Genomic DNA, 25,587 nt, shown 5'->3' with positions numbered 1-25,587 from the left:
TGAAACAAACTTGTTATTGCTGGTAGCGTCCTTTCTGTTTAACAATGTTATCTCAGTGCTGCATAGAGAGTGTATGTGGCAATGCAGTTGGAATGTTTTGTGATCTAAAGGCTGTATTAAAGTATAAAGATCATATTGTAATTCTAGCCGATCCGTTATATTTACTGCATTCAGATTTGTTTATTGCTACTACTTTATAAGCCTGAAAGTGTTTTTACTTTCTCAAGTATAAATGCAGAGGATGTTTTAGCGATGCACAAAAGAATGGTTGGACTCATGAGAGTAAGCAGTGGTAGCAAAAGCTTCATTCCTGACCAGCTGTCATTGGGAATTCAAACCATGGCAAAATAAAGACAAAGAATGCATCCTATAAAAAAAAAGCTAAAAGTTTTCCTTTTCCATTAGTTATGCCAGGGTACATCACTGTTTTGATGGAGTCTGATTTCTCAAAAGCATCTACAGGCAACACAGTGCACTGCAGGATGAGACTGGGGCAGAAAGCAGCCTGAAAGAGCTGTGTTTGGGCTCTTCTCTTTGCAAGACTCAATGAGCAGCCCTAAACTAAAGGCTTCTTGACATAATCTCCTTTCACCAGGAGAAAAGTTTCCACTGCTCGCTAGGATGCAAGCGCTCATTTTGCAGTGTAACCAGTTCGGTGTTACTCATGGGCAGAAAATCACACAGTAAGGTCTGAGTATTTTTGCTTTCATTCTGTTTTGATCCACTTGTTCTCAAAACATCGTATTCCTCAATAACTCAAAGTTTAAAGTTTATTATTTTAACAGTGCTAGCAGTAAACTGAAACCTTCCCGCCCTCAAAAAACCCCATGGATCTGCAGATACTGGACGTGGGCAGCAGACTAAGTCCCCATGCAGGTTTTGTCCTCGAACCATTACTGACAACAGCTCCTGCCAAGTGCTTCTGCAATTATGGTGACCCAAATCTTTTACCTCAGGTGTAACTCTTAAATTCTGCCAGCAAACTTCAGCATTTTCCTTTGTGAAAACAAGATTTGGCTTTCTCTGATGTTAGAATGTATTTGTGACATTACAGTAAGGTTTGTGTCAGCCTTTTCCATTATAAATCCCTATTTTCAGTACCTAAATGTGTTAGTCGAGGAACTGTGGATTCATCATCTGGTATAATTGCTGTAAGTCACACTTCCCCCCAGCTAAAGTCTAACACGTTTTATTGGCTTGAACCATGGAACATGTTTCATTGATCAGCACCGTCATTCTTCTTCTCAGCAAGTAGTTTAAAATAAATTACAGAACATTGCCATAGTAAAACATGTAAGGCTATGAAAGACGTGTCAAGAATACGTAAATACTTTGTAATTTTTAAGACAAATTATTCACATTTTACAGGTGTATGCTAGTAGGTGTTAATTTTATCTATTATTCCTTTGGAACTGTCCAAGTTTGCATTTAATTAACTAAATGACTTGAGCCATCCAATTCTTGTTGCTACTAATGTATCACAATTAGAACAAACCGTAGCCATGGAAACTGCTAAATCTATCATAATTCATAAACCGGAGTAAGCTTGCTTTGTAGCTTAGGCAATCCTTGAGTTTCTGTGACATGTAATGGGCATTCACTGTTATGTTAAATCAGGAATGGGTAATCCCAGAATACAAGATGATTTAGGTGCTCATTTAAATGAGATGTAATTATAAGAAGTCTGTCTTTTCAGGACCTGCCAAATTCCAGTCATTCCATGATCCCTCACACTGGCATATGGTTAGCAGATATCCATGCACACAAACCCTGATGCAGAACATTGAGAAAGAGCTTCCTCTCTTAATCATCAAACATTGCATTTATTTTACAGTAAGAATAAACAGAATCTCTGTCTGAAGCCTGATGCTACAGTGGCAATTTATAGTAATATCCAAACCATTTTCCAGTACATTCTTACTAGGTGATACTGCATCCTGCATTACCATATGACAGGTCACAATTTCTTGCTACCAGCTCTGAGTTAACTCAGAAATTACCTCCTATGCATCATACCTCAGAGATAACACTACAAATAGCTATGAATTATTTAGAGCTTCTTATCTGCAGTTTCATTTGGGTATTTTACAAAAAGCAATCTGGAATATTAAGGGGTAAGAAAACGCGAGTGGTGAGCCAAGTCAGCTCACGTTTAACTAATCCGTGAACTGACAAAAGTTAATGACTCACACACCCTATTCTATACCTTGTTAAATATATTTTTGACAGGATAAAAATATATTGCTGTCTTCATAACGATGCACGGCATACCTGCTTTTCAACCTAACTGAGATTTATTTACTTTCTTCTATCCCTTATTATGTATCAACAAATAAATGCTAAATATATAGCAGGTCCCTTATCGCTGCATGAGGAAGCCAAAAGGAAGCTTGTAAATACAAGGCTGAATTTGTGAAAAGCTATACCTTATGTCAGTGAATGTAACCCCTAGGCCTCAAGAGAAAAAAAGCATCAAAAGAAGGAATTTTTCTGTGTGTATGATTGCAATCAAATCAAGACATTTCTTCTCCCAGAGGGAAGTTTACTTTAATAATGGTTGTCTTCCGCTTATTACCTTCTGGAGTCACAGTAACACAGCGCTGGGCACTGAATAACCCTCCCGTGTTCTGCAGAGACTGCCTGGGCATACGTCCAGAAGATGTATTTATTTTCTCCCAAACAAGTTCTTGCTCAGTTTCAAGTCAGACTAAATCTCTCCTTGTACTAACGTTGTGTTTGAATGTCAGTGCTCTGCTCTGCGCTCGCGAAGCAAGTGCTGGGGCTGAAGTACGGGGGAACAATTATAAACAGGTTATTCAGAGGGCCCAACCTTTCTCTCTTATCTTGAGCCATTACCAGATTTCAGTTTCCAGTCAATAAAATGAGCTAAAACTACATTGATTTTGAAGTTCTGGAAAATCAAATCACTTGATCTTTCCACTTAAAATTCCCCAGCCCTCCAATTAAGGTACCAGGATAAATTTTAACCTAGTACCTAGTATCAGTTTTCACCGTGCTCTCTCACCACCTGCGATCATGTGCAAGCACTGACCACCGCAGTTACACTAATCGATTTGCATTCCTCCCTGTTAGCAGCATCTAACACAATCTGGTGCTTAAGCTTTTAAATGCATCTTCCTCTTTAACTTTCTGGTGAATTATTGTCGCTAGCTAAGTTTGTTAGTAGGATCTGCTTCACTACTAAAAAAGAGCTATCTTGTCTTCAAATTATATTTAATTATCTCCATCAAACTTTACAGCTTGCTCTGATGTGAAAAATGTAAATCACACGGAATAAGAGAAAGATGATAACATATTGTTCATCTAATACTTTATCCTCCTACTCCCTCTGCATTCCCTTAAATAAATATCCCTCCCTCTAACCTTAAGTCCAATGAAGATCTTATGAATACTTAATATATTCAGTTTATAATACATATATTTTCCCCAATTTTTATAAACCCAACACGAACATTACTTAATCAGTGAAAATATATGACTAGGGGCATGGACATGGGTTAAACCTTAGGTTTCCTTACTGTAGCAGAAGGTGGTTAATGACTGAATGGATCCCATCTAATGGGCAATTAGTAGAGTAAGAAAAATGGCTAAAGCTGAGTGAAAAACACGTTCTTTGTAAATATGAGTTTCACCTTATTCCCCCTTTCTGGGTTCCGTCACCACAGATACTTCAGTGACTTAAAGGCCAAATGCCAATGGAGATTGAAGCATCTGTTGTTGAAGTGCTTGACATCATTAACTGGAAAGTGCTAAAGCTGCAAAACTCTTCATAAAACCTTGACAATTGAAGAGATCAAAAAGGTTGTGCTGCGCCACCCCGGCTAACCCCAATCAACACCCATTTGGCTGGGAAATCCCTGCCAGATGAGGCCGCCTGTCTTGCACAGTAGTCCTTTTAACAGTAGAGCTTGTGGGCTAAATTTCCAGTTGCAGTCTCCCCCTTTCCTGCCCCCAATATTCAATTTAGAAAACTGAATGTATTTTGTTCAGAAAAACATATGGGTCTTTAGTCTCCTTGTTGCTGAGAGGATACGAGGACAGGCACACTAGCAATAGCAAAGGCAAAGTCTAAGACCGAAACGATGTCAAACCAGTATTCTCCAGAAAGGAAGTCTTCCTTTTTTTCTTTTCTCCCTATGCGGACAAGGCACTGCGCTGGTCGTGCAAGGCCCTGCGGCTGGAGGTTATGCCATGGCTCCCAGCAGCGCTGAAACGCTGCGTCCCGCACGCCCCCAAGCCTCTCGCAGGCCTGGTACGGCCGCAGACCCAAGCAAAGCTACGGCTGCCGCGGCGCTTGCTCAGCGCGCCACCGCGGTGCTTGGCTTCTCCCAGACGCGCCAAGCAGAGTGCTTCCCCTGCGGGACCCCTTCCCTACCAGGAGAGAAGAATGGAGAAAAATCATCTCTCTTCGATCCTTCTCCTAGGCTCCCCTTCCTCTTCCAGCTTTTTGTCTCTTAGCCTATTCATCCGAAACAGCCCTTCCTGTACATGCCTGTGGGCAGCTTTGCTTTAGCAGTCGCGGACAAACCTCCTTCTCTTTGCGAGGCTTTTTGTTCTTCAGAAGGTATCACTCCCCAACAACAGTTTTTAGCTGCCTTCTGTAGTAGAGCAACACAACAAATTTCTAAAGCTATGCAGGACGTATGGACGGCCCCGGTCTCCACAGCACAGATACAACCTCTGTCACAGCAACCTTCAAACTGTCCTCAGACGTCAGCTGGACCCGGGCACCAGCAGGACCTCTGCTTGTGCACGTCATCCAGCAGGGTCTCTTCTTGGGCTTTTGTGGCTCCGCTCCTCCCCGACCAGGTGCCAGCCCTCGCCAGGCAGGGGAACGTGCTGCTCCCAGGACCTGGAGAGCACCGTGCTAGCGCGCTCGCGGCAAGCGGCGCCAGCCCCGCGCCTGGCCTGCGGCGCGGGTTTTGAGCTGGCGGGACCGCAGGGCGCATTCTGCTGCCCACGGGGAGCTGCTCACAGCTGCCCTGCCGTGGCACGGCCGTCAGCCCCCGGCCCGCGGCACGGCCGCCAGCCGCAGCCCTCCTCCCCACCACACAAGGCCCCCAGCAGCGAGAGAAATACTCGGCATGAGCACGACACAACCGGTTCTGCCAGGACAACTGGACGGGTCTCCTGCATGACAAAGGAGGAGCTTCACCAACCTTTTTTGATGAGTGCATACACAGATATGAAAGAAAAAAAAAGCCATTATTTCCAAATGCAGAAGAATAAACATGCCCATAACCACATTTGACAGGGTCCATTTGCGACACACAATTTTTACTTTAGTCTATGAGAACTTTTTGTATTATCTTTGTAACCTTCTGCTAACTTTACACCTCAAAGACAGAATATGAGGCAATTGCTTTGACTGGAGCATGATGATTTTTACGTTATTATTACTATGTGGCTGCTTAAACCATTTAAAACAACAAATAAATCCTTCAGGTCAGTATTTTTGCAGGCAGTTTTTATGTATAATGAAATCTATTTTTTGCTTTGCATTAAAGTGGCCTCACTAGGCTGAAAATGCACTTTCAAAATAGCTTTTCTTCCTCTCTGCAAATCCCGCTATATTTAGCTCACTGGTAAGCACAGGAGACCTGACATTTTTGTGTGAGAGGGTTTTACTCACAACAACCTGCAACAATCTTCATGATCAACAAAGGTTTTGCTTTGCAAGCAGGGTGGGGTTTCATTAGCAGCGACACTACAGTTCCCACAACTTTGGATAAGAGCAAACTTTTACTGTTTTTTTTTTCTTTTTTTAGAAAAACAACTTCTGCCTTACTCTCTTGGGTAAAATAACGGTTGAATTCCTAGCTCCAAATCTCGGGATTCTCTCTTTTCCACACCATGTGGCGCAGGGGCAATACGATTCCTACAGCACGTCGTCCCACATCACTTCTCCACGGCACCTGCCCCCCAGGCTCCCTCCTACTGGAGCAACGGGAAGGCTGCTTTCGACGCACGCTTGCCACGGGCTCCCCGTACAGCTGGCCTAGCAGGCTTGTTTTCAGCTTCCATTTTGTTTCTGTTTATTCTAAAACGAACAGAAGAAGAATTGAGCTATGAATGCGTGACCCAAGTAAGGGCAACAAAAGGAGCCCCTGCTGCGTCCAATTGACAAGGGTACTTGATTCAGTACCCTTCCTCTACTGCTTGCATAATCCCTCCATATGCAGTGACAAAAGTACTTAAGGACCCATTCTTTCTGTTGAAATGGTTTGATCAAATGAAACCCTGACTCCTGCATAAAAGTTCAGCAAGAAAATTGAGAAACATCTGCATAACTTACATTGTATTGAATAAGCCCTTCATGGTTCTCTTTTTGTTCCTGGATGAGCTTAGAATCAGCAACCATTATTTCTCACTCAAAATAACATTATTATGTTTCTACAATACCCATGGGGTTCAGAAACTGGTTAGGATCTGCTCTCACAAAATGATACTTTAGTTCCTCGCATTTGGCTTGTAATGTTAGCCGTGTTCTACAGGATTTTTCTGAAAAGATGATTAACTCTTGTTCAAACAAAGAAGCATTAATGGGAACTGAGGTTTACTAATGCAAAAATCAAACTGCACTATATATAGCACAGGTCTAGTAGAACACACCATTCTTTGGCCAACTGTTGTGGAAAACTGCTATACAATATGGCACAGGGAACTGACCTTTCAATACAGTCCTAAATCATCCTACCTAAATCCCTAGAACAGAATTCTCAGAAAAAATATATACCAGAAGAAAATCAAGGTTGTAGGAATATATCGACACTACAAGGAAATTACAACATCTTTGTAATGCAGTTACCTCATACACCAGAAGTCTCACATACACCAGAAATTCAAAATAATCACTGAAATACATTAAGACAAAATAAAACTGTATCTATAGACATCCAAACAAACATACCCCTCCTTTTTCTGACTGAATACAATAGTTTCATGATTTCTGCCCTATAAACTAACTCTGAAGAGCTGTTTTATAATTATAGTTACCACTTATTCATATATGTGTAGCTACCTTACAGTATGTGTGATTATTCACATTACTCATAAGTGCTATTCATGTAAATGGGTTTTGCAAGACTAAGATTTTAATGTTGGTAGTATCGAAATACAGCAAGACGGAAAGAATCCTCCACTGACACCAAACAGCAGCTGCATGGCCGATGCAACAGCTCTGCTGGAGAAATTATGTTGTCAGTTCAAGTGAGTTTGACATTGCAAAGATATCAAAACGCAAGCAAAGAGAAAAGTTTCATCAACAAAGTAATTACTCTTCTGGACTCAATGGAACTGCAATTATTTCGCATTAAGGTGTTGTCAGTTTATACTGCAGATAAAAACTGTTACGTAACACTGTTACATGCATATGCAGAGAATGCTTTTCATATGTAAAAGTCTTCTGGCACTTTTACACTTTCTAAAAAGGGGAAGCAAAAAAGTACATGTCAACACTATGCATTAAACACCTACACATTCTTCCCTTTAAAAACTATGTTGCTTTTTAGCCAGAGGCAGTTAAATATGCACCAGAAACCACAAAGCAAAGATGAACTTCTTACTCACTCTTCCTTAGTATGTTTTTGAAATGATTTTAGTGCTACTGTAAATCCGCAAGATGGTGCAACGTCCACCGAACAAAACTGAACGGAGGCAGAAACTCTTCCGAGCACAGATTCAAACTCAAACTCTTCCGAGCGCACGCAGGCCCACGAGAGGCAGCCGAGCGAGGAGCACCGGGCGCTGGTGCCTTCGCAGCAGCCCCTGCTGCCCCACAACGGCCTTCCCTCAGCAAGAACACACAGAGCCACTGCGTCACGGGCATGGTTTTCTCTACAGGGTTAACTCAAGTCTTTCCGCACTCTGAGATGACTTCCTGCAGCCATTAAGCCGCTCTAGGCTACGCCAGCGGCATGGGAGAACCCTTCCACCCAGGCGCCAATGACTGATTCTCACGGTTTTGCCCCCGGACACCCTCTGCTCCCTGCCCAGCCGGTGCCTGCACTAGCACAGCCTGCGGAGACCCATCCTTGCAGACCCAGAGATCCTCTTCATAAAAGAGGGGGCATTTTCAGTTATGCATTTTTGGTCTGCTCAAGTGGTCCAAAGAGGGAAACCACAAAATAAGCTGGAATTGGGCACACCTGTAGCGTTGTGCCCCCAGGCTGTCCTGCCTTCCGCTGAGGCAAACCGCGACAAGGGTGACCCTGCCTAGAATCTGGGTCACAATACGTATTTTTTTCCCTTTATAATGCACACTCCTTTGGGGGTTCCATTTATTTTTCCATGCTCCAAACCAGATTTTTTCTCTCTCAGCACAGAGGGGAATGGAAATGGCTAGGATTATCACAGTGAAAAGATCCCTTCCTTTCTACATCAGACATCAAAGCAGCGTGCTTGCAGGCTTCCAAGAATCCCTCAGTGACTGCAGAACTACCTCGGGGTTGCTAACTCGAAGTAATTTCTGTTTAAATGAATACATCTCTGTTACGAGACAGCCACGTACAAATTTAAATGCAGTATTATTACTTCATTCTGGAGATACCTGTTCCAATTATTGAAAATTTCACAAAATGAATTGATTGTTAATTACTTTTTAGCGTTCACCTATACATCCCTGGCAGGCTCTTACTGTGACTGCAGTGAATGCAGCGACTGCACTGCTCGCAGCTCACTGACGGCTGGGGGCACCTCTTCCCTGGAAATGCACGCCCGCTCCTTCGGTAATTAGGCGGAGCAGGAGTGTGGCCTTGGGCTCTGCCTGCTCAGTGTTTCCAATTAGATTTTACTACAGAAGTACATATTAACATTAAAGGAGCATTACAATGCAGCAAATGTGATGAAACAGATCAATGGTAGTTCTGTTGTTTCAAGAATCATAATTGCCATTAATTTATGGTCTTCTCAGGAGGATCTAATTACTCTAATCATCTCTTATTTCACCCAGAGTATGAACTTTCTCTATTATCTAGCTTTAAATACCTGCCTTGAAAAAACAGGCAATGTAGACCCGCAGTTTTACCAGTCCTGCAGTCTTTTACAAGCTTGTCTGAACCTAAAAGGTGCTAAATGCAGTCAGACCCAGCCTACGCGCAGATGGGAGATCTCCAAGAAAGGATCAGGTGCTGCAGCAGCTTGTTCCCTCCCTAAGGTAGGATGACTCCCTCTTTTGGGAGAGTCCTGATGGGAATATGACACAGCGCCGTGGGCATGTAGTGCCCTTTTGGATATATTCATCACCAAAATTCTCTGAGTCCTTTACTCTTCCAATCATTAAAGCCGCCTTTATGAAGAGTAAAGGTGTCAACTCCTATATCCCAGCCAAAGCCTGGGTGATCATTTTCTGCCCAGTTTAAATTCCCCAAGCTTCTCCACTTGATAACGTCATTATTAATGTGGTTAACACAATCTAGGACGGCACTCAACATATGCCAGTGAGGAATACGGTCTGAGAACATAGAGAATTAAATACAACTGCCTGCCTTAAACTATATTTCTGAGTGCTGTTAAAATTGCTACATAATAGCTTATACAATGCTTCTAACTTGTAGTTTATAAATCCATCTGTAAAATGCTTTAGGTTTCCTCTGCATGCAAGGAACTGTTATTACCTTTATTGCTGTATTCATTTCTGAAACATTCAGACCTTTGCCTGGCTGTATATTATATAAATTAGTGGTGGGTAAAAACCCGAGTCACTATATACTTCCAGAAATAAGCGTAAATTAAAGCTTTTAAAACAAATTTAAATGTACAGAGATATTTTCCCACCGCTTCTTGTTTTCTACCCAAAGTAGAAATGCAACTACAAGAAATTTCATGGTAACATGTATTAATTTATCATTTTAGTATTACTTCACAGTGTAGTGAAACTTAAGGAAATATTTAATACTTTACACAAGTGACTCAAAGTGCTTCTGAAATACTGCGTGTCAAACCCAGTTTATAAAAACGCCATGCCACTAGTGTAAATGAAATAGCATTAGGATTCACAGTGCAATGGAGCCAGGTTCTGTTTCTCACAGGACTGCTCCTTTTCTCGACTTGCTCCCTGCGAAGACCCGCTCGCCTGGTGAACTGCGCAGGCCTTGGGGCACTTGGGCTGCTGAGGCCGCACGCCCGGCAGCGGGAACGGCTTCACAGCTGAACTCTCCATCAGAGAAGTTACTCTGCTGCTCTCATCTTTGTAGTGCCCGAGCGCCTCCCGCGACTGCAGGAAGTGATGGGCTGGCATCCGTCGGGATCATCCCTCTATCACACCCTCTAGGAGAATTCTGCACAGCAGGCAGTGATTTGTTATGAATGAGACATGGTTTTCATCCACCTTTTAATGCTAGAGAAAGCAGAACAAAAGCATAGACTGCAACGGAGGCAGAAGGGCTGTGCTCGGAGCGCTGCAAAATTTCTTCTGAATATTTTGCAAGAAAGAGAATAGCAGTTCACCCAGCTAAGGAATTAGGCCATCGCCGCCCCCGCCAGAGCCCTGACACAGACAGGGCTAAGTAAGCGGGACGCGCTCCGGACTGGACTCTGCACCTCAGCTCGCACACAGCCTGACACACACCGAACACCAGCGACTCTGCTAACGACAGCAAAGGCAGTGCCCGGCTAACTGGCATATGGGATGGGATACAGTTTGACACATCAGGGGCACTGGCAACTACACAGAAAGAAAAAACCCAACCACGCTCTTCACTTCACATGCACAGCTCTTCTGTGACAAGAGGAAAGATGCATTTAAAGCTTGAGACCAGCCAATAAAACTACAAAATGGCCTGTCTTTTCTAGAACCGTCGCCTCAGGCACATCCTGCATAGCCACAAAGCAAAATAGTTTCAGGTTTTAAAAATACAACAATCACAAGAAATAAATCTATTTATCTTCCATCAGGTATCTCCTCATGAATCTTAGAACGGAACAGGCTTCACCCAATCCCTCCTGCTAATGAGAGTTACACTCCTCCTCCAAGGGAGCAGATACAGCATGGTGTCACAACAGCCTCGGCGTCCCCGAAGCGAGCACTGCACACTCAGTCACTCACTGCACCTCAGCCATGGAGAGCAAGAGCAGGACAGTGGTGGTATCCAACCTCTTATCCTTTCTGGCATCGACCAGTCTAACAACTTTTGCTATCTATCTGGGCTTTCATTTGACTTCCTCTTTGTGAGCCCTAAGGTATCCCACTGATGTCAAACAGAAGTACCAACTCATTGCCTTCCTTCCTTATAAGCCAAGCGTTAGGGTATGGTGTATTCTATTTTACAGGATTTTCTGATTTTTAGCATGTCTGGGTAAACGCTTACACACATAAGGCTATGAATGTGGTGAAATGCGCAGTCACTAGTTGCAGTATACTCAGGAACTTGGCTTTTCTCAGTCTCTTAGCTGCACGTGTATTTTAGAACACGGCATCAAAGAAAATAGCAACTACCGGTGAGTGGGTTTTGAGACATTTTCCATTCTCTTTTACCATCCCAAAATGAGAACTGGCAGAGTCTGTGACCCTGTATGGTGCTATGGCTTCTAGTTCTGCCAGACGCAACAATAAGCCAATATCTTGGCAGGAACATAAGATCCTGAGCCTGCGCTCGACTTGTTGATCTTCCCAGATTATGTGCTATACATTGATAATTTATTGTACTCAGACTGTCTGCTCAGGTTGAGTATAGGTAGCCAATATTTAGCAAAGTATTTTTGTTCAAAAGAAGCGTATTAAGGCACGTATCTACCGTTGCTGCAGTGTAAGGTAAGGTCTCTTTTACCCCATTTGGCCCTACGTTTAACAGAGGAGTTCCGGTGCAGAGAAGTTCAACCAGGCAGGCTTTTACATTTGCTGCAGATGAAAACAACATCTTTTTTTGTTTTAATCAGAGCAGTATTCTAAATCTGCACAAATCCTAAGTGTCTGAGTTGATGCTGCTATAATTTTGCTTCCCTTCTGCCTTCTTATGTGATTTACAGTAAGCTAATAACCAGAGAGAGAAATGTGGGCAGGTATTGCTGATGAGGCCATCTAAACTGCAGCCAGAGAGGAGCTGCAGCACTGAAGTATTTAATAAACACTTTGAAGCAATCCAGTCAGGAATATTATATTTTTCATGACTTGTACTCTCCTGTAGGAGTTCTCAAAAGCAGCCGCTAAAGGCCATAAGTCAGCTACACTCAGTAAGTGGTGGGTCTACGAGTATCTGTTTAGAAAAGAAACCTCCCACCAAAACACTGGTGAGAGAGAAACAAGCGTGTGGGAAAAGATCAATGACTCCAGAACTCAAAATCCCTGTCATGCTTACTGCTTCAATGATATATATGTAAATCCTGATTTTTTTTCAGGGTTAAATTATTGGTGTCAGTGACCTACCACATGCCTTCACTGATAACAGAATCCCTTTCCTGTTGAAAGAAAAATGCATGCCAAAAGTAATAAAATAAATATTATTGGTATCCTTTACCAAAAAGCTGCACATTGAAGATTTTGAATGTTTCTATAAAATCTAACTCCTTGAAACTCTATAGTCACTTAAAGGTATTCACAAGTTTTTTCATATACTTTTAAAGTAGTGATCTTATTCCTGATACAATATAGGACACTAGGATCATCGTTGCCATAAAGGCTATCACTAAAAAAAAAAAAAAAAATTCCACTGATTAGTTCTTCATTTGCGCATTTCAAAGAACACTTAAATTTCTCTTAATTAAAATGAAACACTAGGTTCTCATTGCAAATAGCCCAGTACTCCACAAAAGTGGAATTTATAGTATATTCTTTTCCTAGAGGGCCTCCAGGCTGGAGGGCCTTAACTGAAATTAAGTAAAGATGCTTTTCCGCTTGGGCTTGTCTCAGAACCACTCTAAGGGTCAGGTCATTACATTCCATGATTTCTTCAGAGATACAATCTTGAGGCTGAATAAAATTACGAACTTCAGTATCCGAACACTCAGACCCCTAACAGCTACTGAAAATATAATGTAGCAATACATGAACTGAATAATGACGAGAGAAATGAATATTTCTGGTTAAAGAGTTTTATGTAGCTACTATTATTATAGACAGTCTTCATTTGTGTTTTGAAATGCAAGGGAATATAAAGAGTAAATCATTACCATTATTTAAAGCTATTCATTTCAAAGGGTTATAAATTACATTTTTTTAAGGAAAGCTACAATTCACAATTGTCCTTCTGTGTGCTCCAAATTATGGTAGATTCATAGTCACATTATATATGAGCTTCAAAGCCTGATTTTCTCAGCCATCCTACAGTGCAACTCCAACAAATGCTGCATTAAAATCCTCATAACTCCAAAATTCACATATGTATAGTTGCTATAGCAACTGTCATTTCAAGTGTTCCTGGGGGAGAAAATAAATGTGTGTCCTACCTGGCTAATCAGTATTTGTATTACAGAGAATTGAAGGATAACTTAGTTTCACCAAAAAACAGAATAGGTACTGAAGGGCTATCACATTAATGTGGCATTATTTAATCTGAATAAGGATCCACTTTGCGTGTGCCTTCAAATTATAGTATTTACATAACATTCAACAGAATAAGTAAAAATATTGCTGCAAAATATACCTGACTTACCCTGCTTATTGATTTGAATAAAATGGGCATTTAAAAATATAACAGAGAAATAGGAAGGAAGGTGGAAAAGTAGATGGGATTAAGGACTTCAAATTTCACAGAGGCCGTATTGTAATGAAAAAAAATGACAGAGGTTCATGCAATCTGGAAGGAAAAGCAAGCTGATGGAAAATGAAGAACGTATGGTCAATGTGTCCCCATTTCTCTTCATTTCGAGATTAAAATAAAACTCTCAAGCAGAAACACCATACTATACCGGCAGAGAAACCACTGCTGCTCATTTGGAGTCATAATTACAACTTTACTTTAAGAAGTACTCAAAATACTTTAAGAAAAAAAACCCATTTGGATAATATATTCAGGAGCATGTTGACAGTTATTACTGGGTTGTAGACATATGCAGAAATTTATTATTTTAGTCTTAGCAATTACTAAATAAAAGTAATCATAGCTAGTGGGCAATAAAATCTCCATGAAACATAAAAATATAATGATGACATATCCCTGCATATTATTTCAATGATATAATCTGAGAAAATAAGATCTTAGGGGAATATTTAACATGCCCAACTACATCTGTACATAGTTAAAGAGTGCAGATATGGACTTCAAACTTGGGGAGACAATGATTCCTTTTAATCTAACAGTTATAGATCGGGCAAGTTTCCAAATTGCATTCCTTCTTCAACACAGTAAGCGCACAGTCACAGGAAGCCATATATCTGTACATACCAGTAAGTTATGCAGGCCTTCCGAATAAAGTGCCAAATGTTCTTGTGTAGTGATGCAAGGCAGCATTATATTCCCAGGAACCTAAGTGCCCAAGTGGATTCTGGCATGTCTGCTACATAAAGCAGATTGATATTCAGGTTTGCTCTTAAAAGGATCTAATTTTTCAGTATTACATTCTAGAGATTCAAGGAATTTAATTTAAGCAACAGTGTATATATATATGGTAATACTAAATAACCATAGGAGAAGAAAATTTGTGATTTCACAAAGCCTAGATAATCAAAGCTGAACATCATGAGAAGAAAGGATGAAGACAGTGATAGGAAAAAAACCCAAATGAGACTATTAAAAACAAACAAACAAACAAACAAACAAACAGTTCTTCCTGCACCATTAGCCTGCTTAGAATGTGAACAGTGTACTGAAATTCAGCATTTCTGTAGTCTCTCACTGCACCCTTCCTGTCCAAATTAAAAAATATCCCAAACCATATCCAAAAACTTACTTTAAATATGGGATATGCTATTTATCTCAGCTACCTTCTTAGGAGGTTTTCCTGCAAACAAGGAGAAGGAAATGAATGAAGCATTCATCTGGGAAGACTACTGCTTATTTAGGCTTTGCCACTAGACTGTGAAGAGACTCTTCTGACTGTGATCTTTGAGGAAGCACCAAGGAGGTGCTCTGACTGCTCTGAAAGTCTCCAATGAAATAAATCTCCATCTTTTACAACTGCCAATCGTGGTGCAAAAGCTGGCACAGAGACCTTACTCAAAAAAAAAAAAAAAAAAAAAAAAAAAAAAAAATCGAAATTCATTCCTTTAACCTGAATCTGTGCTGGACTAGGCACAAGGGTGCCCCTCATCACGTCGGGAACTCAGTGCTAGCAGGGCCCCCGGGTCAGCCAGCCCCTCACCACAAAACCGCTTCTCCCCAGGCTAACCACATGCAAAAGACCGTGCTGCTTCGGGCTTACAGACTGGGGAGATTTTGTGTCACTTTGGTCAGACAACAACGAAGAGGAATTTCCATTAGTATTGCTTCTGAATGCATCGACTGAGGATGTTGTGCATAGGTTTGGGAGGTATATTTCTGTCTGCCAGTCTTGGTTATCTTTTAATATTCACTTAATCAGAAATATAACAATAATATACTAAAAAGCAAAAACGTTAAAAAAAAGTAATAAAAAGTATAGGAAAGCGTTGTTTTTTCTAACAATAAACTGACGATTTTTTAGATGCAGAAAAAGTACAGCACGCATTAAGACCTCCACCTATCACATTGATTTAACTACAGATGCTTTTCCCCACTCTTTGCTTCATTTTTCTTTGCTTTTAATACAAAAGTGTTGCCTCAGATAATCCTCAGAGATGTAAGTTTTTAAAATATTTACATTAAGAGATAGTAATAATAAAAAAGCAAACTGTTAGTACCACCCAAGAACTGGGAAGTATTTCCAAGTTGTGTCAGAATGTACCACATGTTCCGCCATGCTGTTTCTCTGCAACACAACATCTGCAAAAGGAATATAATCAAAACAAAGAGAACCGAAAAGGTGTGACTTTGTGAAACCATGTTAATCTAAAACACATCTTCTGAAACATTGTTTGAACGTGAACACGCTGCCAGAGAACCAAACTTCACTCTGAAGGACCACGCCACGTCCTACGCGGGGATGCCGCCTCGCACAGCCAGGCCCATGTCGGCACTGCGCACCCTGGCACTACTACGTCCTTGCAATGTCACACGCTGGATACGCTTCCTCATCGCTACCGGACACACAGAAGGAGATTCTGAGTTAAAATCAGAAAGAGACAACCAAAGTAAAAACTGATTAACAAATAAACAGCAAACTGCAAGGGAATAATTATGATCCAGGGCAGAGCACAAGCAGAGTGAAAACCAGAACTTTCCAGAGGAACATGTTCTTATACAAGCACCTTGCATTCCTTCCTATCCTTTTACTTTTGTACTCTAATATTTTGACTCAATTTGGCTTATTGATTTAGCTGTGCTTCACCTGACCTTACAGAGCAATCTGTGCTCTTTTCAAGTGCCACTTCGTATTGACTCCAGCATGAAACTATGACTCCTGTAATTGGCTTAACAGTTCTTTGAGGCCACTTTGTTTCTGATAAGATACCCACACATCCACTGAGAATTTAAAATAGTTTTGTTGTCAAAAACAATTACACCAGAAGAGTAAAGCCAGCGTTTCATCTCTACAGTCCCTCTCCAAAGGCACAGGTTATAACAGGCTGAGCAGCACCAAGGCACCTTGCCGGCTGCAGGCAGGGAACGAACGCCACCGGCTCGCCTCCCCGGCCACGCGGGCACTGCCGCCGAGGACACTCTGGGTCATTAAAGCTGCTCAGAGTGCACTGCTAGGTGACCCGCTGTTCTCAGCAGGAACTAGCTGGCTCCAGATTTAGCGGCTTTCTACCAAATGTATCTTGAAGGAAGGATCTTTCGGAGCAAAGACATGCTACGATTGCAGTCCCTGGTACTGTGTCATAGTTGCTGAGCAAAAGGTACCACGGTGTTTTAGAATATACGCTAGTAGTTACAGAAAAACACCAAAGAGGCCCCTAGACAACGACAGAGTTTCACAGGTGTGACAAAATGGGTAGGCGAATGCTGCAGCAAAGCCAAAGAAACTCGAGGCACGGTAAAACCTCCTAAGTCCCAGTACATACCGCACCCACCAGAAAGAACACGCGACGTTATCAAACGAAGCCTATGAACTGCAACTGGCCATGCGCTTTTTGCGTTTTTAACTAGCACACAGAGAAACTGTCTGCCTAAACGCAAGCTGTGGAAAGGACAGGAATTAACGCTTTGCACGGGCCGCCTCACCTACATTCGGAACGTTTTCAGCTCTATCCTGTACCACAAGCTCTTTGATATCTGGCCCTCCGCAAACACACACCACCTCCCTCCAGGCTCCTGCGAACACTACTGCTTAAATTATTTTCCTTTGATGAATTACCTGCAACATACTTTTATTCTGTTTTTTTCCCCAAGTTATTTTCTACACTGAACAAGAGAAGTATTCTCAATATGCTTCCAACCAAATGACATTATGCTTGTATTTATTGCTAAGATAAAATAAGTCCATACAATGAAAATCACAACATTATATATAGCACCATTTCTCAGTTTAAAAGATTGTGTTGCCTGAGATTTTCAGCAGATGCAATTTCCATTCCAGTTAAGACCTGTGTGGCTAAGCTTCCACACAATCTTTTCCAGAGAAAATATCTGGCAGGAAGTCACTAGCAATCACAAAAAAGTACAATTCAAAAAAAAAAAAAAAAGAGAGAGAGAAAATAAAGCAAAGAACTAAAGCTACTGCAGATTGATCTCTGTAGACAAGAAGGTTTTTCTGGGGGGGGGGGGGGAACCCCAACAAATCCATAGGTATGGCATTCAAATTTGGCACATCTCACTGCTTGTACATTACAGCCTACATCAGGGAATGACTATAGGCTATAGGTGCCGGACAGACCCTCTGTTGGGGAATACAAAACTATATTCAGCTATTTTGCATGTGTGCATGTGGCACAAGTATGATCGTGCTGAGTTGTTTGCTGGATAGAAGAAAGGGGCCTACGGATAAGGAACGGCAGAGACGCCCTAGCAGCGCTCGAGGAGCACCTGCACAGCTGTGCCTCCACAAATGGCCAAGGGCGTTCTCCCACCGGCTGACACAGACGGTGCGCTTTAAGCACAGAAAGCAAAAGACTTTGCTTTTCCTAGTACCATCTTCTGTGCTCTGAGGTTAAGCTAATAACCGTCTCTTTTGATGTAGTACATGAATTTGTACAAGAATCTCATGCTTGCAAAGAAGTACTAGTTAATTTAGCTCTGTGACTACATGGAAATCTAAAACTCTGACTTCTAAATGATTTTCAATTCTGGCAGCAGCCTTTGAGATTATTTGGATCTATTATCTGGTTAAATCTTTGCAGGCAACAATTTAAATCAACGCTTGATCCTTGCCCCCTGCCGACCCACAGCATTCCCAGGCAAACACTGCAAACCCTACACTGTACTTGCTGCATCCCAACGAAGTTACAAATGGAGCCTACGGTGTTCAAAGCTGCTTGTGCTAGTTCTTATCTCTCCCTCGACAGGGAGGGCTGAAGGATTTGAAATCTTTGTGAGACTTTTCCAGTTGAAATTATTTCCCTTTAGGGATGTAGTGACTGCCTGAAAAGCAGAGGTGAGCCAATACTTGAGAAACCACATACACCTCCGTAACCTCTCTTATACATAACCTCTCATATACCGCTACTGGGGTATCACTTCTTCCACCAGTAAACTGAGGCTGAAACAAATTGCAAATCTCTGTATGACAAACTTCTTGAATTATAAAGAATAAAATTCTTACGAAAAAGACATGTAGTCAAAGTATGGACCTGTCTGAACAATGTTTGTCTTACTGAGATTTTATTTCAATAATCCACGCCTTTAATGTGTACAAATTTGGAAGTGACATCCCTTCTATCATGGTACAAAATGAGATATGTTAGCTGGGATCTGAAATTTCCTTAGTCATTCAAAAAATGATATAATTCTACCCATACTAGTGAGCTTGCCCTAGTCTTATGCTAAAGATAAGCGTTAAACGAAGATACCGGGAGAAAAGGAGCAAGAAGCCAAAGCTCTTTCCTACACAAGGAAGTTTGGGTACGGTAAGGGAGGATAACTGACAGTACACTACTTAATCCATGCAAAATCTCTGTGAAAACATTTGAAGTGAAGTAAATTACCTTGCTTTTCTGTCTAGATTGTGCACAAGTACACATTTCTGTTGCTTCCTTTTGGCTGGCTGCATGCCTTCAGAATTGCCTAGTCAACACAAAAGGCCAAATACATGGATTAAGGAGGAGCTCTGACTAGCTAAATCCAGGTCTTAGAGTACAGTAAGTGGTTTCATTTAGAGAGCTGGTAAAAGGCATTTACAGTGCTAAATCCATACCCTACTTTGGATCATTACTACTCAATGTAGACATGGCTTATTTCCACGCTCTTCTAAGAAGAAGACAGGGTCATGGCTGGGGAGGGCACAATGTTCTGAGAACAACTCAGTACAGCCTAATATTTCCACTTCTCCAGGTATTTGCCAAACCACTTTGAAATCGCAGCTATCACCAAACATGATTTGGAGAAGAGTAAAATCAGATCTGTATCACCAAGCATCAGCTGGAGCTACTTTGGCAGCAACAGGGAAGTGCAGAAAGGGCCTAAGACACAGGAGGCAACCAAAGGTGTAATGCTTAGTTAATCAGAATTTGATTTAGCCCTCCACATTGTAATAGCTGATCAGTTTTTCACCCCTTGAATACTGTTTATTCAAAATGCACAGAGCAACTGAATGTCCCCTTTCTAAGGGCAAATCTGCAAAAATTTTCTCTTGCCAATAGAGCTTTGGGCAATGTTTTGGAAAACAAATCATACTGTCCTTTGGTTGTTTTTTGCCTTCCTTCTCCAGGGCCATCGTCCCCACTACTAAATATAATGGGAAGAAGGGAGTAATTTTCTCCTTGTTATTTTGTACAAGGAAAAAGCAAGGCTGCTAATGTTTGTATCTAAACCATTAACAGCATCAACTGCAAAACACTGGGTCAGGATCCCAGGTAACCGGAATGGTTCTACTAGCTTCAGCAGAGCTGATTTGATTTATCCTGTACTTTTAAATTAACAAAAAGCACTTTAAAACTGATTTCTATTGGCAGCAAAGCCCAAAGTTGACCACTTTTTGCATCTCTTCACATGCATGTCTTTGCTTTGCTTGTAGGGACATATTTTCCTAAGCCGTCCAGTTCCTCTCCTAAGCTGCTCAGTGTGTCCATGGACAGAAATTCAAGCTAAGTGCATGCAAGCTTTGTAATCAAAAGATAAAAATGCAGAGTCATGTTGAAACACATTCAAAGCCTCTCAAGGCCAATAGGAATCTTTTAATTTAGTCTGAGATCACTTTGGAATAATTCATTTTTATAATAATCCATATAATGGATTAGATCCCAATGTTTGGGTGCTTTTTTTAATGTAGTATATTTATAACATTTTGGACTGGCTTTTAGTAAAGGAACTCCATTGGCTTAAATGCAAGTGACTTATGAAGACAGGCAATTTAGTATTTCACCCCAGGACTCTGGCTATACCCATGCCATGAGCTAGGGCAAGTCTACCTGGGCTAGTTTGTCTGCACAACTAGTGCAGACGATAGTGTCAGTCTAGCCTCAGGCTCTGGAGCTCATGACAGACTATTTACCCTGCGGTGCAAATATGCCCTGAGGCTGCTATCTGTGAAGCAGAGCACTCATCAGACAACTACTCACTGCCCCCAGAGCTGAACTCTAGAAGTGCCGACATCTACAAGAGTACTTTTTGACAGATTTGTAGCTTGTATCTTGTGATCAAAATGATTTAGTTAAGAGATGTCTCTTTGGGTGATGAGACAGCTAATTCCCATTTTGACTACTGAAAAGATACTATTGAAATGGATGCAACAATAAAACTAATGGCTCATCTGATTGCTATTGATCATTTGCCAGTTTAGCAAATGACTAGCCCACCAGCTAACTGCAAAAGGAAAGTAGTGCTATATATTGCACATATCTCAGTAATGAGTTTAACTGGATAGCTCATTTTTAAATCTGCTTAAACTTTAGTGCATAATTCATAACTGCAATGAATCCTGATACATCAGATGCACATTTGTTCATTTTCACCTACCTTTTCAGCTGACTGGGCAGTGCCAAAAAATATTGGAATGAAGGCAAGCCATACTATACAGGTAGTGTACATAGTGAATCCAATGGGTTTAGCTTCGTTAAAATTCTCTGGGACACCCCGAGTCTTGATGGCATACACAGTACATGTAACCATTAGAAGAATGCTATACCCCAAGGAACAAATGATTTGTAGATCCGTAATATCACATTTGAGAACTCCTCTGGCTTGATCAGGGTTCATAGTTTTCTGCTCATCATAATCTATGATGATGTTTGGTGGGTCAACTGCAAACCAAATAAAGACACCTAGAAGCTGAACAGATATTAAACTCGACGTGATTGCCAGCTGTGATGTTGGGCTTATAAGCCTAGGTGCTGTCACTGATTTTTTGCCCTGTTCAAATATGCGGTAGATGCGGTTTGTTTTCGTTAACAGGGCTGCATAGCTGATGCACATCCCCAAGCCCAAGAAGATACGCCGGAAGGAGCATACTGCAACATTTGGTTTGGCAATCATCAGGAAAGTAATTATGTAACAAAGAAATATTCCTGTTAATAGGACATAGCTGAGTTCCCTTCCGGAAGCCCGGACAATGGGAGTGTCATTATATCGAATGAACGTTGCCATTACAAAAATGGTGGCAATAATTCCAAGCATAGCCAAAAAGACTGGTATCACGGCCCACGGGGAATGCCATTCCAGCTTGACAATGGGTATCGAACGGCAGCCAGTCCGGTTCTCATTGGGTCGCTCGTTATACGAGCAGAGCAAACAAGTCACCTCATCAGCTTGGTACTGGTACCCATCACAGAGCTCACAGTGCCAACAGCAAGGCATCCCTTTGACCATCTTCTTCCTCTCTCCTGGTTTGCAAGGCAGACTGCAGACTGAGGATGGGATTTCACGCACTCCTTTACCCCACTGCATTTCCTCAATCTACAAGAAATTTGAAACAGAAAGAGGCTGGTTATTTAGACATCACTGTCTGACACTGGGAGGGGACTGCACCTACAACAGAAATAAAGCGACCAGAAAGCTTGGCACACAATATGTTGTGCATTTCCAAGAACTACGGATGCCAGTGTCTTCCTGTGGAATTATACATGCATGACTATATTTACTGCTGTAATTTTCATTTTTATCAGTTGTGAATTCTGGTAATACACAACATCACAACATTAGAGCAAATACCTGTTAAACCACCTTCTCGCTTCATGAAAATTAGTAAGAATACTGTAATGGCTTAAGGGAAGGCAAGAGTTACATTTGCAATGCTACTTTTCATGCATTGAGAGCTTGGGGCTTCTAACTGAAACCAGATCTACAGAGTTCTCACCTCTTGGAAATGCTACTGACCAAGCTCATAATTTAAAGGAGGTGGAAATGTGTCTTATATAGGGCACGGAATCAGAGAGAAAATGGCAAGATCTCCAATACTATGAGCCGTGTAAGAAATATGAAGTACACAGAAAATATTTATCAATGACAGACATAATAATTAGGTAATACTACATTTCAAAGTCACGTATTATTCTGCTTTTGAAATACCACATATGCTTCTGGGAATGCAAATTAAAAGTGATTACATTAAATAAATGGAATGTCTCATTTGTTCTGTAGTTTTAAGAATCCTAAACTCTCAAGCGTGTGCATGATGTTCCCCTAAGTGCTGCAGAAAACTAGACTCTCAAATAATTTCAAAGTATTCTAAACTAAAGCCGCTTTCTGCCTATGCACAAAGTTTTCAAGAACAAGAGCAGTTTAGAATTGGAGACCCCTTCAAAGAGTCTAAACTAGAACTACTCAAAAGGCTCTAACATTCCCAGTGTCAATTTACTGCACCAAATTCCAACTCAGCTGCACAGCAAAATTCAGAGTGCTTCCACTATTTGCTCTGTGCACGTGTGTGCGTGTGTGGCTTTTCCAAACATAAAACCTGATCTACTGGCATATATGTAAATAGGTATTATTAAGAACAACATTTCAGGTAGTATTTTTAGGTTACTTAAATGCTTGCAAGCTCCACTATTTTCCTCACACAACTAAAATTCTAAGATGAGCTTCCTGAATCAGCTGTCTGTGATTATTAACGCATACAAGGAAGACTGGGATTTGCATGTCTTAAATTGAAGGATTAGGTTGCACTTTCCTAATTTAATTCAAAATAGTTCCTGTATCAACTTCATTTCATATACTAGAAAAGAAACCCAAAGCTACACACTGTTCCAAATACTATATTATCAAGAGACTCCGCTGCGTGTTACAAAAATAATCCCTCAATAACAGATATTCTGAAGGTCTGCCACTGCATGAGGAACTTGATTAACCTTCAATACTCACAACTTATACAGAAAGAAAAAAAGGTCCATGAACTCTTCTTTCATATTCTGCTGAGCTGAAGGTATGTGACTTATAGAAGCCAAAGGAATACTGATGATAAATGAGAATAAAAATACTTATTTAACTGTAATGATAAACAGTGGTTAGGTCTTACTGAATGAGCATGCACAAGGAGCCAGGAAATCCATTTCTAAGCCTGACTGTCACTGCTCCAACTCATAAACAGTGGCAAGTCCTTTACAAACTTTGAGTTGAATTCCTACATTGTGTGTAATATTTGCAAGAAAGCTCGAGTGAACTGACATGTTTGCATGTAACTTACTTGCTAAAGAGGCATGACATAGTCTGGCAAGAAACAGAACCAAAAAGATGGTGAGCAAATTGGAATAGGGCTGAGATTTCTAACTGAAACAAGCACAGATTCAGGTTCCCATTAAAAAAGGATGTGAAAGTTTCATGAAAATTCCTTAAGAAACCTACTGAGTGACAGTTTACCTCTTCTTTAAGTCTTCTTATTCACTGATCTGTATTACGCCCCTTTAAAAAGAAGTAGACTGAGACATGATAACTATAACTCACCTGGGTTGGTACAACAAGAGTGTCAGACGCATCAATGCAGTCTGGTGCCTCTCATTTATATTGTAACTATTTTATATTTATGTATTTGATGTAATTTTTACAGCATGGATTGATATGAAATAAGAAATGCATCCTAACTATATGTATTTCAACCCAGTCTGCAGTAATAAAAGGATTCTCACCAATCTGCATGCTAATATCTCAAAGAATCACAGAATCATTAATGTGCTATCATATCCCTCCCCCCCCCCACACCATTATAAGTGTAAAAGGGTGAATTTCCATATTCTCAGAAGTATTCCATGCCTGATCTTTGGGACAGCCTAAAGGTATCTTATTCTATACAGATACTGTGTGTAAAGAGATAAATAGAAGATCAGGTAAAATTACGAAAAGTCCTTTTTCTGCTCTACTGGGAATACACCATGATAACTCTATATCATTTGCCTCATAAAGATTTGTTACTGTTCCGTTGCTTCTGGCTAGAAAATTAATAATGAAAAAGCGCCTGTCAGATAAGCCAGCTGGCACAGAAGCCTGGCGCAGCGAGACTGGAATCAGATTCAAACGAGAGGCCCCATCCCCACAAAGAAAACAATGTTTTTGAGACTTTTTTGTCTTTAAATAAATTATTGGTTCCTAACTCCTTGAAGAAATGCAAACAAAAGCAATAAAATCTTTGTCTGTGGTTTCGGCTGCCTTAGCATCTAATAATTGTGCCTAACATATAACTTTCTATCCCCCTTTTTCCTTCCCTTCTCCTCCTGTGTTTTGCTGCAGTTTCCTTGAAATAACTTAACTTTTGAAAACTTGAATCTGAAAAAGACTTCTATTCTGACAAGGAATTGATATATTCAGCCATTTCTTGCATTTATTTAAATCTAAATCTGCTTGTATTTAATGATTTTTTCCAGTATTTTTAGTCACTGTAAATTGGAAACTGCTTACTTGAAGTTTTTGCTGAGTTCAGAGTTTCAGGATCAGGACCATGAAATCCTGATAAAATAGCAAGGATAACTTTTTTCCACAATTTCTGTAAGAGGATCTTCAATAAAAACAAAATAGCAGAGCATTTAATTCACCACAATCTAATTTTAGCAAGTCAAGGGACTGTTAGGTTTTATATAAAAAACAATATTTTTCAAAAAGTTCATTTGGAAACAAATACTTTTGGACTTTACTTCTGCTGTTACTTAAAAACAAACAAACAGGTGAGCTGAAATGTCAATTTAGTAATAATTTAATGCAATTGGTTAAAACTCAACATAATCTGTCATATTGAAGAGCCTTATGATTTACAAATATGTGACTTGAAAAATTCTTCTTCCCCTACATCTGCTCCTTGTCCGTTTACACATTAGAGCAAGAGCTTACGGGTCTTCTGCCCCCGTTTCAACTAACGGTGTCACAATTCCCAAAAGAAATGTAAGAAATAGGGATTTTTACATGTCCAGGAATGCAATTCACTGAGTACTGGCAAGCACCGGCCCCATGTTTTATCCAGATGAAACGCCTTTCATTTCGCTGGCACACAGAAGTGTCTTTGTCGCTGCGACGTGCCGGGCCCGGGGCGCTCCCCTGCCGC

General features: G+C 40.9%; 1 protein-coding gene across 1 annotated transcript in view; it reads right to left on the bottom strand.

Annotated features, from left to right (window-relative positions):
* Nucleotides 1-25,587, bottom strand: part of GRM7 (glutamate metabotropic receptor 7) — a 350,262-nt gene that overhangs the window by 58,157 nt on the left and 266,518 nt on the right. Inside the window, exon 8 of the mRNA XM_067303664.1 lies at nt 21,084-22,019. Within this exon, the coding sequence (XP_067159765.1) occupies nt 21,084-22,019 (936 nt within the window). The remainder of the gene's footprint in view (nt 1-21,083; nt 22,020-25,587) is intronic.

The sequence above is a fragment of the Apteryx mantelli genome, chromosome 12 (assembly GCF_036417845.1).
Source record: "Apteryx mantelli isolate bAptMan1 chromosome 12, bAptMan1.hap1, whole genome shotgun sequence".
NCBI lineage: Eukaryota > Metazoa > Chordata > Aves > Apterygiformes > Apterygidae > Apteryx > Apteryx mantelli.
This window is presented reverse-complemented; position numbering and strand designations above follow the sequence as displayed.